Below are 17,394 nucleotides of genomic sequence, written 5' to 3'. Positions count from 1 at the left end.
ATCAGATTTCAATATGGAGGCAGATGAGAAAGAGAGGGATTTAGACAATAAGAAGCCATTTTCTCTGGCTCGTAGTCGCAGGCGAGTGACGAAGAACATAACTTTGGTAGCGATCTCTGTATCTCTCTTTCAAACCGTTTTTATATGGCATTCATTTATAGCTTGTTTGGGCCTAATCCGATTTCATTGGGCCCAAAAGTCTGATTAATATAAGCCCAGCATTCTTTTTAAATGATCATATAATAATTTATTTATTTTGTATTTGAGTTAAGTTTCACTCACTGTGATTATTTTTTCCCCAAAATCAATACATAATCTTTCATTTAATCTTGTGAATTTACCTAATAGATAGAATATAAGTGTGAAAAGAAAAATATCAAGCTTGAAAATATCTCTGTTAAAAAGAAACGTAATGATTCAGAGTGCGTGCGAATTCACGTATCCTTTGTAACTACAAAAACTATGAGATTTTAAACTTTTACAGAAAGAAAGAAAAAACCTATGAGATTTCATAAAAAAAATTCTTGAATTTTTCTAAAAACTCATATTTATTAAGTTTGAAAGATATATCACCAAATAAAAATTAATATCATCACTTTGTTCATGTGTGTCACTAATATAATAGCTACCACCTTGAATCCCATAGCTACATCTCAAGCAAATAAGGGGAGATATATAGTTTGATCACACAAACATGAGAACAAATAGAAAGCAAATTCGATCATTTTGGTACATCTCTTCCAAACTCAGGGATTAATATTTGTTTGCAAATTTTCCAAAAAAAAAGGAGAAAAAAAAACAAAAGGATTGATTAGGGCTTGGGAAAAGACAAAAAGGGGGATTTAAGATCCCAAAGAGAAGAAAGAAGGAAAAGGGTTTTATGGAAAAGTAAGTTTGAGCTAGAGAGACAAAAGGAGATGAGGTTAAGAGTGTAAAGGAGACAAAGCTATGGGGCAGTTGAGAACAAGAATAATAGTGAAAGCCACAACACACACACACATACATATTTATTTAGGGATCCCATTTATCGATCTCATATTTCGTTAAAAAAAAAAAACATAGCAATCTAATATAGGATTTTACAAAAAAAAAAGAGGGAAAAAAAAGAATGAAAGAAAACGAGTGATGGGGAGAGATGGGAGAATGTCACGTCGTTATAAGCTCCTTCGCATCTCCCCATATCATTCATGTCATATCCCCCCAGAATTCCACGCCCCTCCGATCCTCTCTCCTCTTTACTAGTCAACCTCATCTTCCTACCTCCTATTCTTTTATTGTACATTTATACTATCTAGCCTTGTTTGAAAAATCGCTAGGCGTTAGTCGGGCGCTCGGCATGGGCCTAGCGATTAATCGGAAAATCGGATTAAAATCGGGGATTAATCGGGGATTAGTTTTAGGGTTATTTTAATATTTTTAAAATATATTAATCCAATATTGTAAAAATTTATGATTTTTATTACAAATTTATGATTTTTATTAAAATTTGAACACAAGTTATTGTAAAACATCACAAACTCTCCATTCAAATGATTGAATAACAAAAATAAAAAGTTTTTTTATACTTGCAATCTAAAAAATAATCGGGGTATATAAGATTAGGCGGAAAGTAATCGGATTAGGCGGAGAATAATCGGGTTACTGATTTTTTAGGGGATTAGTCATTAATCGAGGCGGATAGGGTGGGCCTAGCGATTAAGCGGGGAGTAATCGGGGCTAGGCGGGGATTTTTAGAACAGGGCTATCTAGTGATAGCCATTAATTTATGAAACTAAAATTGTAGGTATCATTCCTTAGCTTAGTGAAATTACATATATAGCTGATCACTGCATTTATTGAATTCGCTACACAAAAGTGATTTATCAATAACCATCACCGTAGTTTGTTACTTGGCCACGGTAGATATATAGTTTTATCGTGTGCTTTAGGTAGGGGGATCTAATTCTGTGAAGTATAGATTTGGTCGGGACGAAAGTTTGTAATTTCTTGGAATCTACTTTTTATGTGTATAGCTAGTAGTTAAATACTTTCATCATCCGCAGGCTAACCACGTTTTGAATAGCATTTTAATGGTACACATTGTACATGCATGAAAGCTTTTTATCATGCAAGTAAAGATACATCCGACTTATTAAAGCCTATGAATGTACAAGTTACATTAATCGTATTGTGCAAACAAACAAATCGTAGCTTCCTACAAATGTATGTGAAATGATAAAATTCCTTCTTGGGGAAAGTATATAGGTCTGTCGTTTACTAATGAAGGACTAAAAAATGTTATATTTCTTTGACATGAAAACATATCGTCTGTGATTTTGCAGCCCAGTGGAGAATTTTTAAAATAATCGAAATAAAATCAAGTATATATTTCTATTCGTATGTGTGAAATGTTAATTATTTGTATTTTTAAAAAAAAATATATATATATATATATATGTTATTAGACTGTCTATATCTCTCTCTATAAATATATACACACAAAACCACCCCATTAGCATGCTCCCATTCTCACATTCACATTACAAAGATATCTAAACTTTATCACTCTCTCCAAACCCATAAGCCAAAATAGCCAAAACCACTTTCTACCATTTGTCTATTTCTCCTTCAACCCTATCATTCACATCTCCTCAATTTCGATAAAACAAACAAAACCCTAATATTTACTTGCTATCGCTGTCTCTCTCTCCCTTCTCCTCTATAAACATACATATAAATTAAGTACACCAAAATGTGGACGATGGGTTACAACGAAGGGGGCGGAGATTCCTTCAACGGAGGAAGAAAGCTTCGTCCTCTCATCCCACGCCTCTCATCTTGTCCCACCGCCGCCGTAAACACCAACTCCGACCACCGCTTTAATATGGGTATCTCGTTCTCTCTCTCTCTCTCTCTCTCTCTCTCTCTCGTTGTTTTTGGTGAAATTTTCCAGTCTCTCTTTCTCTTGTGTCGAATGCTCATTTCTTTGTTATTATGATTTTCACAGCAGTGGTGACGATGACGGCGGAGCAGAACAAGAGGGAGCTGATGATGCTAAACTCAGAACCTCAACATCCACCGGTAATGGTGAGCTCACGGTGGAATCCGACGCCAGATCAGTTAAGGGTTCTTGAAGAGCTTTACCGACAAGGAACTAGAACTCCTTCTGCCGACCACATCCAACAAATCACGGCACAACTACGACGGTACGGGAAGATAGAAGGCAAAAACGTTTTCTATTGGTTCCAAAACCACAAAGCCCGAGAACGCCAGAAACGACGACGACAGATGGAAGCTGGTCATGAAGAATCGGTCTTTTCAACAACAAGTCTTGTCTCAAACCACGGATTCGACAAGAAAGATCCGTCAGGTGAGAGACCATAGAAACAGAACTTGGGGCCTTTCTAAAAATTAAAGTCTTTTTTGTATTATAATTTTTTTAGGTTGATTACATTTCTAAATTGACATTTTGAAAATTATATATGAATTTTACAGGTTACAAGGTTGAACAGTCCAAGAACTGGATATGTTCGATCGGATGCGACACACAACCAGAGGTATATACATATCTATCTATACATATATTATTATTTTTTGTGAAAAATCTACATATGCATATGTTTGTTTATAACTATTAATAAATTTGATGATATGTATTATGTGTTCTACTGTACTTGATGGCCTCATGAAAGGGAGTGTAATTAAGGGTTGAGGGATTACATAATTAGCATATGATTACAAATAGAATCTCTTAAGAATAAGTGAATTCTTTTTTGGAAGTTTGGGTAAGTTTGCAAGAAAAACAACAAAGGCAGAGAGATGAGGCGGTGGAAAAGACCAAAAAGTTATTTATCGGGAAACTCAAAATAAGTAGTATATTTTTGTAGCATATGCAAAAATAAGTATATTCTTAGCATATAATTATGGTTTTAATTATTTGAATATACTCCATATTTTAAAAGATTAATGGATTCATCCAAAAAGCTGCAGAGACTTTCCTTTCTGTCGGGACAGCTGCTACGTACGATCGATCCTTTAGCTGTGTCATCTTTTGTTTTTGCTGAATTTCCATAAATTTATGTGCTTTTTCACTCCAACACATGCTTGAAAAGACCGTTTTGACCCTGGTCTTTAACGGTCTCATTCTCCTTTACTCCTGTCCCTATCTGGAATTTGTTTTAAGCATAAAGTTTGTCGCTTTACCAAGATTTTGACTTATTTTGTTACCAATTTTTACATTTTCCAATGCTAATAATTGACTAATTTCAAAAAATCTTGAATGGTTTTTTGCATAATTAGAAACCTTCCCATGATCATCATCTGGAGGAGCCAGCGAACATACGGGTCGAGCGCAATGGTCGTTGTGGAGGAGACGAGAGACGAAGCGTTTTAGGGATAAACGCCACGTGGCAGATGATGCAGTTGCCACCTGGTTTCTACCCTTCTCCACATCATCATCATCAACGTAACCTCATTCTCAATTCAACTACTGTTTCCTCCAACATGTCCAATAGCAACATTACTGTTTCTGCTGCTAAAGATACGGTCACGATTTCACCTGTATTTCTACGTACCAGAGAAGCAGCGAACACAGAGACTAGTCGTCGAAATTGTGATGATAATAAAGATCAAGAACGAGATTGCTCTAACGGTGAACCGGATCATCAAGAACAGACACTTGAGCTGTTTCCACTGAGAAAAGAAGGGTTTTGTAGCGATGGTGAGAAAGAGAAGGAGATCAATAGTATTCACTGTTTCTATGAGTTTCTGCCTATGAAGAACTAAACATAATTGAATTCTTTCAAGAGAAACACCCTTTTGTGTTATTAGATGATTAGTTTAATTATTCACCCAAGTTAGAAAGAGTGAAAAGGGGTTAATTAGGGTTTTGTCTAGGAGTAAGGGCAGGCGTGTCTTTATGGTGTTGATGTTAACATTTCATAAGGGTTTGCCTTAAAATGCACTTTGGACCACTTTCTTTAATTGTTAAAAATGAACCAAACAAATTTTTAAAGAAAAGAAAATAGAAAGACATGTGATTTTCCCATTAGTTTTTCATTTGTGTGGATGTGGTGAATTAGGGTTTGGATCATGAAACTTGCTTGATTTGGTTGGTGAATGAGGCTATTTGGGTTCTTTGGTGATGAGATATTCTCGTTATTACTCTACATCATCTTTTAATTTCATGCGTTATTCCTAAAAATATCTACACACACATGATCTATGTAGGTGTGTGTATATATGTATGCATGTGTCAATGTGGGGATCTGTTTCTATGAGTTATAAATGCGCGAGAGACAAAAAGAATTGGGTTGATGTTGAAATGACAAAGAGAGTGGGAAAATTGTATTGGTTTGGGACTTGTTTTGTTTTCTTTTCACTAGCATACCAACAATATGCCTTTACATTTGCTATTTATATATACATTGTCTTCCTATATATATATATATTTATCTTCCTCATATTTAACGTCCTCTCATCATGTGTACGTACTCATACAGAACATTTCCAGTATGAATGTATGATCAAAAGAATTATTAAGTTCGTTGATAAAGTTATGACCAAAACAAAAATTATTTAGGAAAAAAAAGCTCTTCGATAAACCAACATTTTTAGTTTGTATTTGCATTTACATAAATTTGTGCATAACATTGTTAACTAATTTTTTTGTCAACACTCAACATTTTTAACTAAATTTTTATTGACAACATTTTAAACTAAATTTAAGCTTCACTTTTGATTAACGAATGAGAATTTAAAGAAAGCTAGCCAAGCCACCATAAATTTTAAATGGGGAAAATGACAAAATATGAGAGTGGGAGCGTGAGAAAAGGAAAGAAGAGTGACTTTTAGAGTAGAGAAGAGACAAGACAAAGGAAAAGAAAAATAACTGAATAGGTTATTCATAGAAGAAGCCCCGACACTTTCCTTTCTTTTCCCAAAGATTCATTCATTCTTTTATGTCTCTTTGTACGATTCAATGAGACCTTTTTCTTTATTAATAGTTTTAGTAGAAAGATCGTGGGTAATTTTATTTGTTTGTACTGCTTATTTTGATGCATTATCATTCCCTATGATCCTCTTCTTTGTATATTTGCTTTATTTCTTTTCCATGATGATTGTGTGTTTGTGATTCTTCCGAGCATGGAAGTAAGCAAAAACACCACTTTAACCAATTTTATACGAAAAAAGTAAAAAGCAAGAAGAGAAAATATTAATGGGTAAGCGTACAGTCAACAGATTACCACACGAACGATCCTATGAACGGAGTATAAACAATAGATATTGTTGTTAGGAAATAAAGAAACATGAATTGTAACGAAGATTAATGGTAAAGTGTAATCGTACGGTATAATCTTTTGGTCATTTCCATGGATCATAAAAAAATCTTTGTCTGCTCCTTTGATACATTGTCGTATCATCAATGACGTGTATCTACTATACGCATATAAGATTTGATTACTACGAATAAGAATTCATATATCATCACTTGACGATCAGGGAAATTGTGATGTTATGGCAAACGTGGAATCTTAATTAATCACAATAAAATATATAGTAGCTAGAGGATAATATGATTTGAATAATTTTGCAAGAATAAGATGATGGGTAATTTAAAAATCAAAAAGTTTCCCTCTTTTGGGCTTAAGACTCTCTTTTCCATCTAGTGTCTTTGATTAGTGTGGAATAGAGCTTTGACTGGATTAAAACATTATCCCTTTAGTTGACTCTATCCTGTTTATGAGCTTTTAGCTCCTTTCCTTCCACTTTCGTTAAAAGTTGAGCTAGGGTTCTTCTTCTTTTGGCTTGATCTTGAAAGGATCTCTGGTTTCTTGCGATTTTCGTACGGTGAAAGAGTTTCTAAAAGCGGTGGCTTTCAGATCTGCTGGGTTTCGTTGAATTGTTTGCTAATTTGGAGGTTTCGTGAACTGAGTTATGTCGTCGGCAATGGACTGAGCGATGATGGCCATGTCTCTTGAGGAGGAAGATATCCCTCTCGATATGCCGGATCTTCCTGAGTACTCATCAAGTAAAGAGAATGAGCTTAGTTTGGTTGGAAGATTGTTAAACCCGGAATGTCAATCAATGAAGAATTTAATCAGAAACATGCCTCGAAAATGGCAAAAGGTTGGTAGAGTGCGTGGTGTGGCTCTCTCAAAAGAGCGTTTTCAATTCTTCTTCAACTCTGCTTTTGATTTGGAGGAAGTGCTCGAGAAAGGTCTCCACACATTTGACGAATGGACTGTGGTGGTGGATAGATGGTTTGAAGTTCCTCCTGATAATTATCTTCAATTCACGCCTCTGTGGATCCAAATTTGGAATCTTCCCATTAACTATTACACGCATAAAGCTATCACTTTGTTGGGGGATCAGATTGGGCAAGTGAAGGAGGTTGTGTTTGATAAAGATAAACCACAAATTGAAGAATTTGTTAGGGTAAAGGTCCTCTTCGATGTTTCAAGACCTCTAAGACGATCAAAAGTGGTGAATCTACCAAAGGGTGGTACTGCGACGGTTTTCTTTGAGTATGAGAGAGTACAAAAAAGATGCTATGAATGCCAGAGAATGACACATGAGAAAGATGTATGCCCTTTTCTCATTAAGAAGAGACAAGATGCTACGAGTGTTAGACATGATGGAGGGTCGGGTGAAAGTGTTAAAAAAGCTCCTTTCCTTAAGGAGTCTGACCCACTTTTTGGAGTTTTGGGAGAGGAACAGGTGGGTATAGATCCAAGCACTGGTCGTCCGCGTATTGCTCCTATTGTGTTAGAGGGTATGAGACAGTATCTACGAGTCTCAAGTGAAGAAGAGAAGCTCCTGAGAATTGATAAGGTAAAGCAGTCTGTGGGAGAGGTGGAGAAAGATCCCTTAGCCCATAAGTCTATTTTAAGGTTAGAGCCTATGCCCATTTTCCATTCTGATGTTGGCAAAGGAAAGGGACATGTTTTTAACTATGAGACTGCTTTATCCTCTGAGACTGGTTCTGGACCTGCAGCCTTATTTTCTCCAAGCCAGATTTCACAAGACTTGGAGATGGCAGCCTTGGAAATTAATGATAGGAGTTGGTTATCTGAACCAAGGTGGCCTGTGGGTATGGATGGTTCTCCTTCTTTTCTAGCCTTAGCGCAACCTTTTCAAAACAGTCCAACGGTGTTTGGTTCTAGCCTTTATGAGGCTGGTTCTTCCGGGACTGGGGTGAAAACAGGTAAGGCCAGAAAAAGACCTTCAAAAAATAATAGAAAGCCCAAGCCGGTGGATCCAAATTTATCGCCGGGGAGCGTAGTCATTACTGGAGGTGTTGAGAAGGGTTTGATTTCAAAAAGGAAAGCAGTTTATGGGGGAAAAAGCACTGCAAAAAGTTCAAAGCTTAATCCTCAAGAGGTGATCCCAAAGGGGGGATTGCCTAAATCCCAATGAGCCTTCTCAGTTGGAATTGCCAAGGATTGGGACGGTCTCATGATTTGGCAATTCCCCGTCTCAAGGAGATACGTAAAAAATATTTCCCTGAGATAGTGTTTTTGATGGAGACTATGCATGGTAGAGATGTTCTGGTGGATTTGCAAGTGTGGATGGGTTATGATAGAGTGTTGACAATGGAGCCTATTGGGAAGTGTGGTGGGCTAGCTGTTTTCTGCAAAAATAATGTTCAGGTTGATGTGATTTCCATGGATAAGAATCTGATTGATATTCAGGTGCAGTTTGGTGACAAAAATTTCTATTTGTCATGTGTTTATGGGGATCCAGATGAAGCTAAAAGGAAGTATGTTTGGGAAAAACTTATGAGGATTGGAATAAGCAGAAAAGATAGATGGTGTATGTTGGGGGATTTCAACGCCATTTTACACAATGGAGAGAAGAACGGAGGTCCTAGAAGGTGTGACTCTTTTTTCAAACCTTTTGCTGAGATGATTTCTGTGTGTGATATGGAGGAAATGGCCAGTCAAGGCAACAGATTTACATGGGCAGGAAGGAGAGGTGATCACTGGATACAATGTAGGCTTGATCGTGCATTTGGTAACAAGGAGTGGATAGCTCAATTCCCAGCCTCAAATCAAGTGTTTTTGGATTTGAGAGGATCAGATCACAGACCGGTCTTGGTGAATTTGATGTCCTCTCCTCAGACGTATAGAGGTCAATTTCGGTTTGATAAGAGGTTTTTGTTTAAACCGGGGGTTAAAAAAGCAATCCTGTGGGCTTGGAATTCTAGAAATGCAAACCAGGGTTTCAATGTGTCTGAAAGATTAAAGGCTTGTAGGAAAGCGTTGAGTTCTTGGAAGAGAAACAACAATATGAACTCTCAGGAAAAGATTCACAAGTGTGAAGATGCCCTGGAAAAATCTCAATCTGAAGTATGGCCTAATCGTCAAGTTGTTTTCACGCTTAAGAAAGAGTTGGCTTTTGCATATAGGGAAGAAGAGTTGTATTGGCATCAGAAATCGAGACAAAAATGGATGAGAAGTGGAAATAGAAATTCTAATTTCTTCCATGCTACAGTCAAAGACAACAGATCAAGAAAGAGGATTGATAAACTTCTTGATGTCAATGGCGTTTTGCAAAGCTCTGAGGCAGCAAAGGGTGAGGTCGCAGCCTCTTACTTTCTTAACCTTTTTCAATCTTCCAATCCGGTTTCCTTTGAGCAGAGATTCTCGGGTTTCATTCCAAAAGTGACAGATGAGATGAATAGAGGTTTAATTGAAAAAGTGTCTGCAGAGGAGATAAAAGAAGCTGTTTTCTCTATAAAGGCCTCTAGTGCTCCAGGACTTGATGGGATGTCAGCTCTGTTCTTCCAAAGATATTGGAAGACGGTTAGTGCTCAGGTCATCTCAGAAGTGCAACTGTTTTTTGAGAATGGGGTTATGCCTAAGGAGTGGAATTATACCCACCTTTGCTTAATTCCAAAAATTCATCACCCGAATGATATGAAGGACCTCAGACCTATAAGTCTTTGCTCTGTGCTCTACAAAGTCATTTCCAATGTGATTGTCAAAAGATTGCAGCCCCTTCTACCTCTCATTGTTTCAGTGAACCAGTCTGCGTTTGTTGAGGAGCGGCTCATCACAGATAATATTTTGGTGGCTCATGAGCTTGTTCATAGCCTCAACACCCATCCAAGTACAACGGCTAATTTCATGGCTCTAAACTCTGACATGTCAAAGGCTTATGACAGGTAGGCCTGGGCAAAAAAACCGCTAACCGATTAACCGAACCGAACCGAACCGAAAAACATGGTTCGGTTCGGATTTGGATAGCTTAAAATAACCGGTTGGATATTATATGTCTCAAAGTTCGGTTTCGGTTAGTAACCGATAACCAAAAGATAACCGAAGCATATGTATACATATATTTGATATATATATATATATATATATATATATCATATATGTATAGAGGACGTTTGGGTTTTCCGACTTCAATCATATATGTATAGAGGACGTTTGGTTTTCTTTTCCCGACTTCGACTTTAAGACAGTAGCCCTAGTATTATAAATAGCTAAAGCTGGAGACATCAACTCCATATCAATCTTCGCCTCAGTCATCTTCGAAGGTAAAGCTTTGAATCCTCTCTTTCTCTGAATTTTCTCTCTTAATTAGCCATGGATTTATGATTTATTCTGTCTTTGTCATTTCACATAAGTTGTTTAGCTCTTTGTAGTTCTTAGCACTAAGTTTATGTTAAAGATCTGTTTGTTTTGTCTTGTTTTTGTGCAACTTTGTGACTATTAAAGATGTTCTTTTGGTTTTAATCTTTGGGATGATGATTTTATGATTTTATCAATTTTGGTCTATCAAGTGTTTGATGAAATGCCTCAATGAATTTTGACTTCTCTGTTTCATTTAGTTTATTTCGTTTGGTTTCGACTTTTGTCTTCTCTGTTTCATTTGGTTCTCTGATCTCACACACAAGCTTTTACATTCGTTGATAGTGATGTTGGTGAGTGATGACGTTGCGCTCTCATATAATATGCTTTTACATTCATAAGCTTTTACACACAAAGTCATATTCATAGGTAGTGTCATAGTGACGTTGCTCTCTCACGTTCATGAGTCATGACTTTGTGTGATCTCTTTCATGAGCAATGAATTAGTAGATTGTTATTAACTTCTCTTTGTTACTTTGTAGATGGACTCAAGTTCGTTTCCTAATCAAGATACAAACGTGGATGCTAATAACATGGAGAGTCCGGCAAGTGTCAACAAAGGCAAACGAAAAGGGAATACTAATACAAATGAAGCTACCTCCAAGCCACCACCAAAGGTGCAGAAGAAAAATACAGAAATACCAACGGGTTCAAGGTCTCCTGTGTGGGAGCACTTCACAAAAACTGAGAAAGATATAAAAAAGTGTGACTGTAACTACTGTGGAAAGCGTATGAGTTGTCTTGCAACTTTTGGGACTTCAAATTTGCATACACATCTGGGTACTTGCAAAGAATACAAGGCATGGAATGAAAAGGAGCAACAGAATTTAGATCAAGATGGTGGCAGTGGTAATCTGACATTGGGGAAGGTTTCTAAAGAGGTGTACAGGGAGGCTACAAATGAGATGTTGGTATTGGCTCAATTACCTCTATCCTTTGTTGAGTGTATTGCTTGGAGACATTTCTGTAGGAAGTGCAAACTCTACGAGCCTCATTCTCGCAGAACAGCTACTAGGGACATCGTGGAGTTTTTTGTTAAGAAGAGAGAAGCTTTGAAGAAGATGTTTAAGTCTACTAAGCAGAGGGTGTCTCTTACAACAGACATTTGGACAGCTAACGTCACAGGTGCAAGTTATATGGTCATTACCGCGCATTTCATTGATTCAAACTAGAATCTAAGGAAATTTATTATTGGTTTTAAGAATGTTTGTGATCACAAAGGAGCAACGATATCAGCTGTTCTTCTGGAGTGTTTGGCTGAATGGGGCATAGAGAGGATCTTCACCATCACAGTTGACAATGCCACAGCCAATACTTCAGCACTCACGAAGTTTAAAGAAGTATTCAAGTTACTGGGAAATGACTCGTTGGTGTTAGGTGGAAGGTTTATGCACATGCGGTGTGCTGCTCACATTCTAAATCTGATAGTTAAAGAAGGGTTAGAGGAGGTGGAGGCTAGTGTGACTGCTGTCCGTAATGGGATCCAATATGTGAGGTCTAATACTCAGAGAAGGAATTCATTTGAGTTGCGTGTTGAAAATGGTAGGATGACTAGAGGAAGCTTGCCTTTGGATGTAAAGACTAAGTGGAATTCAACGTATCTAATGCTAACTAGAGCTATCAAGTATAGGTTAGCATTTGATAAGATGGAAGCTGAAGATAAACTCTACAATGACTACTTTCTTGAGGTTGACAAAGATGGGGAAGAAAGGGTTGGACCACCTACTTCAGTTGATTGGGAGAACATTGAAAGACTAGTAAGCTTCCTGATTATCTTTTACAACTCTACACTTGAAGTTTCTGCATCTACTAAAGTTTGTGCTCACAAGTGCTATGATGAGATTGTTATAGTCGAGATGAATCTCTCTGAATTGTGTATGAGTAATGATGCCGACGTACGTGACAAAGCCTATGAAATGAGAGAGAAGTTTGACAAATATTGGGATGGTTTGAAGACTATTAATAAGCTTCTGATTGTTGCTAGTGTATTTGATCCTAGGAACAAAATGCAGTTTGCAAATCTTTGTTTTGTAGAGCTTTATGGGAAAGACAGTGAGGTGACGAAGCAACTTACAGCTTCTATAGAGGTTGTATTGCGTCAGCTGTTCGAAGAATACACTGGTAATTTGACCGGGCAAAGAGAAGGACCTCTCTTTCAGTCTCAAAGGCATTTTATGGCTGCAGCTACTTCTCATAATGGTCAAGAAGTTAATGGTGATTTGTCAGATAAAATGGAAGTTGCAGCTGATGATCATAGTCTGAAGTATAAAAGGATGAGAGTATTGTACAAGGAATTGGTTAAAGATAAGGGAATCAAGGATGCAAGCAATGAGTTACAGTTATATTTGAAGGAAGATGTTGCAGACCCAAATGTTCTAATGGGGGCAGAGTTTGATGTGTTGTCATGGTGGAAGGTCTGGAAGATTCCCAATCTTATCAGAGATAGCTAAAGATGTCTTGGCTATGCAAGTCTCATATGTTGCATCCGAGAGTGCTTTTAGCACTAGTGGTCGAATACTAGACCCACACAGGAGTTGTTTGAGTCACTATATGATAGAGGTCTTAATGTGCACAGAACAATGGCTGAAAGATGATATTCACTTCACTGAAAAAGGATTAATCACCATTCAACAACTCCTTGCTGAAGTTGAGCTGCATGATACTCTTGAGAAAGGTACATATTGTTCTTTGTAAATGATGTTTCATTTGTTATTTTGAAATGTGAATGTTAACTTTGTTATTTATGTAGAGTTTGGAACTGTCACATATTGAAGTTGTTGGCTGCTTTGGAGTTTGGAGTACGCAACGTGACTCGGCAGTCTCGGCTTAATGGGAATGGCAAGCTTTGGTCCGGATACAACTTTGTTTCTTTTTTTCTCTTATCTCGGCTTAGTGTGTGCTTTAACACTTTTTCTCTTATCTCGGCTTAATGTGTGGTTTGACACTTTTTCTCTTATCTCGGCTTAATGTGTGGTTTGACACTTTTTCTCTTATCTCGGCTTAATGTGTGGTTTGACACTTTTTCTCTAATGCCTCGGCTTAATGTGCTTTGACACTTTTCTCTTATCTCTTTTGCTTGACTAGTTAGAACTAGTATGTTCTTCTTTTTATTATGTAAGTTGTGAATCAGGTGTTTTAACATTCTGGAAAGTATGGACCATATTTGCATCTTTGTAAGTTGTGAATCCGTCTGTTTTTTTACTTGAGTTCTATGTCGGTTACTGGTCAATTTTTGGTTATTTCGGTTTTTAATCGGTTATTCCGGTTTCGGTTAATTTTTGGTTAACCGATTTAATAACCGAACCGAACCGAACCGAAAGATATCCAAACCGAACCGAACCGAAGATCTTCAGATATCCGAATGGTTTTCTTATTACCATATCCAAACTAACCGAAACCGAACGTAACCGAACCGAAACCGAATGGTTAACCGAACGCCCATGCCTAATGACAGGGTTGAATGGTGCTACCTTAGAGCTTTACTTCTTGCTATGGGTTTCCATTTAAGGTGGGTTGAATGGATTATGGCTTGTGTCTCTACTGTCACCTTCTCGGTCCTGATGAATGACTTCCCTTTTGGTATGATAACTCCTCAGAGGGGTTTGAGACAGGGTGATCCCCTCTCTCCCTTTCTTTTTGTCATGTGTACTGAAGGCCTTACCCACCTTCTGAATTCTACTCAGAGAGATGGGAGAATAAATGGTATCAAGTTCAGTGAGGATGGACCGGAAGTTCATCATCTTTTGTTTGCTGACGACAGTCTTTTTCTGTGTAGAGCTTCAAAGGAGCAATGTTCGGCTTTACAATCTATTCTGACTTGGTATGGGTCTGTCACGGGACAGGTTATTAATCCAGGCAAGTCTTCAATAACTTTTGGAGCCAAGGTCTGTTCAGTCTTAAAAACAGAGATTCAGCTCAGTTTGGGAGTTTTTAATGAGGGAGGGGCAGGCACTTACCTCGGTCTACCCGAATGTTTCAGTGGATCCAAAGTTGAATTACTAAGCTATATTAAAGATAGACTGAATGTGAAGCTCTCGGGTTGGTATGCAAGGAATTTATCTCAAGGAGGAAAGGAGGTATTACTAAAATCAGTGGCTATGGCCATGCCTATCTTTGCAATGTCATGCTTTAAGCTCCCTAAGACCACCTGTGACAATTTGGCGTCGGCTATGGCAGATTTCTGGTGGAGTTCCAGTGAGCATTCAAGAAATATACATTGGTTAAGTTGGGAGAAATTGTGTCTTCCAAAATGCAAAGGTGGTATGGGCTTTAGAGACATTCCTCTTTTTAATCAAGCTTTGCTTGCCAAACAAGCGTGGAGGATCCTTCAGTATCCTGATTGTCTCTTGGCTGGGATTATGAAGAGTAGATACTTTCCGGAGAAGAGTTTTCTGGAAGCTCCTGCCCATCATCGACCCTCATTTGCTTGGAGGAGCATCTTGCATGGTAAAGAGCTTCTTGTAAAGGGTATTGAAAAGAGAATTGGTAATGGAAAATCATGGAATGTATGGATTGATCCATGGATTGAGGATGAGGAAGAAGGTATGAGAGCACCGATGAGAAGAAACTATTTCTTTGATGTCAGCTTGAGAGTCTGTGACCTCATTGATCCAAGTATTAGAGACTGGGACCAAAACATTTTGGCGGATCTGTTCTTCCCGGAGGATATCGTTAGAGTTTTAAAGATCAAACCGGTTGTTTCCCAAAGTGATTATTGGGTGTGGAAGTTCAATAAATCTGGTGACTTTTCAGTAAAATCTGCGTTTTGGTTGGCCTCTCAGGAAAGTTCTTCCATAGTTGCTGTGGAAGCAAATGCATTACCCTCGGTTAATGATCTAAAAGCAGAAGTGTGGCAGGTGCAAACTGACCCAAAAATCAAAGTTTTTTTGTGGAAGATGCTTTGTGGGGCTATCCCTGCAGTCCATGCCTTAAACAGAAGAGGTATGTCTCTGGATGATACTTGTCAGGTTTGTGGAATGGAACAGGAAACCTCTTTCCATGTTTTATTTTCGTGCACGTATGCTAGACAGGTGTGGGCTCTTTCCCAAGTCCCCAATCCTCTTTTTGGTTTCCAGAATGGGTCTGTTTTTTCAAATATCCATCACTTGCTTGTTAACCGTAAGAATAAAGAATGGCCGGAGGAATTAAGGAGAAGTTTCCCATGGATTCTATGGAGAATTTGGAAGAATAGGAATGCATTAGCTTTTGATGGTAAATGTTTTTCTGCCTTGGAATCTGTTGATAAGGTTAGAGAGGATGTTTTTGATTGGTTTGAGGCTCAGATTATTGAGGCTGAAGGTGAGGAAATGGGTGATGATCCGGCGATATCAAGTGTTCCACATGAGGAGGTTTTGGCCAGAGATAAATGGCAACCTCCGGTGGTTGGTTGGGTGAAGTGTAATATTTCGTCTTCTTGGTCTAATAAAAACAGGTTGGCAGGAGGGGCATGGGTTGTTAGGGACCATACGGGCTGTGTTTTGTTACATAGTAGGAGAGCTTTCAGTGATTTGAGAGATGCTCAAGAGGCTAGCTTTGCTTGCCTTCAGTGGGGTATACAATGTATGTTGACCCACAGATTTTCAAGAGTAGGTTTTGCTCTTCAAGATCATGTTTTGGTTGGTGTGTTAAATCGACCCAGAGCTTGGCCTTCTTTCAAGTTTCAAGAGCAAGAACTGAGGATTTTGTTGTCAGGAGGTGTGGTTTGGAAGTTGTGTTTAGAGTCCTCGAGTACGAACAGAGGAGCTTCTCTCATTGCTCAAAGTGTGACTTCGGACTTTAGGTTGCAATCCTATGTCGCTTCTGGTTTCCCCTTTTGGCTGAGGGGTGTCTTTGAAGATGAGAGAGTTCCTTTTTCCTCTGTTTGATGGTAAGGAGGAGTTTTTGTTTGATGTTGGTTGGATTGCCTAATTCTTTTGTATTGGCCCTTGATTGTTTTCAATGGTGCTTAGTTTAGGCTTTTTGTGGTTCAGTTGTTTGTTCTGATGGTTGACCTTTATGGTCTCTTGGGTGTAGCTCGGCCTTACCCATTTCAATATATAAAACCAGATGACAAAAAAAAAAAGATGATGGGTAATTTCAAGATGATTCATACGTGGCATTATTCATGCATGATGGTTTTCTCCGTGGGTAATTCGTATTTGTCTCTAGCTACAGAAACTCCTAGCTGTATAGCTAAAGTCTAAAACAAGAAACTCATCCATATATCAATAAATCTGATTCAAAATTATGAAACAAATACAAATACTGTATATTGTTAGTTAAAATAAACCCAATTTTTAAGTATTTTTTAGATGTATCACAGAGTACATATATAAATATATAAAATGTAACTAAAATCTACACTAAAAATAAAAATAGTCGAATAGTGCTAATAATCCCATTGATAATTTGAACACTTTTAATAACTCCAACGGTGGAAGAGACAAACTAAACAATGAAGAGAGAGAGAGGGAGAGAAGAGAGAATTGACAAGACTGAGGGAGGGGTGTATCTGTGAGGGACAAAATGGTGACAGTCATGAGGTGGACCATTGGTTGGCTGTGACTCACCCGCTCCTCTCTGCATTTTCCCTATTTTGGTTTTAAATGCTTCATGTGATTCATTCTCTTCTACCGTATCTCTCTCTCTCTCTCTTTGCGAGAAGTACCAATTTATCAAAATAGATATGATTAAAGCCTATTTTCAAGCTTTCTATTGTATAATTGTCAGTGATCTCTCTTATCATGAGGTCATCATAATCAAACATTACAAAATATATATGTCACAATGTGTACGT

At 37.9% G+C, this 17,394-nt stretch overlaps 2 protein-coding genes and 1 long non-coding RNA gene across 4 annotated transcripts; all 3 read left to right on the top strand.

Annotated features, from left to right (window-relative positions):
- The first annotated feature begins 2,460 nt into the window (after positions 1-2,460).
- On the top strand, positions 2,461-4,942 carry LOC9298884 (WUSCHEL-related homeobox 1). 2 transcript variants are annotated; one of them, XM_021017283.1, is made up of 4 exons: positions 2,461-2,867; positions 2,990-3,349; positions 3,475-3,536; positions 4,279-4,942. In XM_021017283.1, exons 1-4 carry the CDS (start codon positions 2,732-2,734, stop codon positions 4,762-4,764), a joined length of 1,044 nt encoding a protein of 347 aa, XP_020872942.1. In that variant the 5' UTR covers positions 2,461-2,731; the 3' UTR covers positions 4,765-4,942. The 2 variants fall into 2 exon arrangements, with proteins under 2 accessions (XP_020872942.1, XP_002862807.1); XM_002862761.2 differs by having other exon boundaries at positions 2,987-3,349.
- A 5,490-nt stretch (positions 4,943-10,432) lies between these two features.
- LOC110226271 lies at positions 10,433-12,657 on the top strand. Its single transcript, XM_021017286.1, has 2 exons — positions 10,433-10,525; positions 11,102-12,657. The coding sequence occupies exon 2, from the start codon at positions 11,102-11,104 to the stop codon at positions 11,789-11,791; it is 690 nt and encodes a 229-aa protein (XP_020872945.1). The 5' UTR covers positions 10,433-10,525; the 3' UTR covers positions 11,792-12,657.
- Positions 12,658-13,079: 422 nt separating this feature from the next.
- Positions 13,080-13,727, top strand: LOC110226273. The gene is made up of 2 exons (XR_002330329.1): positions 13,080-13,293; positions 13,369-13,727. It is a non-coding gene; the product is annotated as an uncharacterized LOC110226273 (long non-coding RNA).
- Positions 13,728-17,394: the final 3,667 nt, after the last annotated feature.

The sequence above is a fragment of the Arabidopsis lyrata genome (assembly GCF_000004255.2).
Source record: "Arabidopsis lyrata subsp. lyrata unplaced genomic scaffold ARALYscaffold_143, whole genome shotgun sequence".
NCBI classification, from domain to species: domain Eukaryota; kingdom Viridiplantae; phylum Streptophyta; class Magnoliopsida; order Brassicales; family Brassicaceae; genus Arabidopsis; species Arabidopsis lyrata.
The sequence above is the reverse complement of the archived record's forward strand: the minus strand, read 5'-3'. Positions and strand labels throughout refer to the sequence as shown.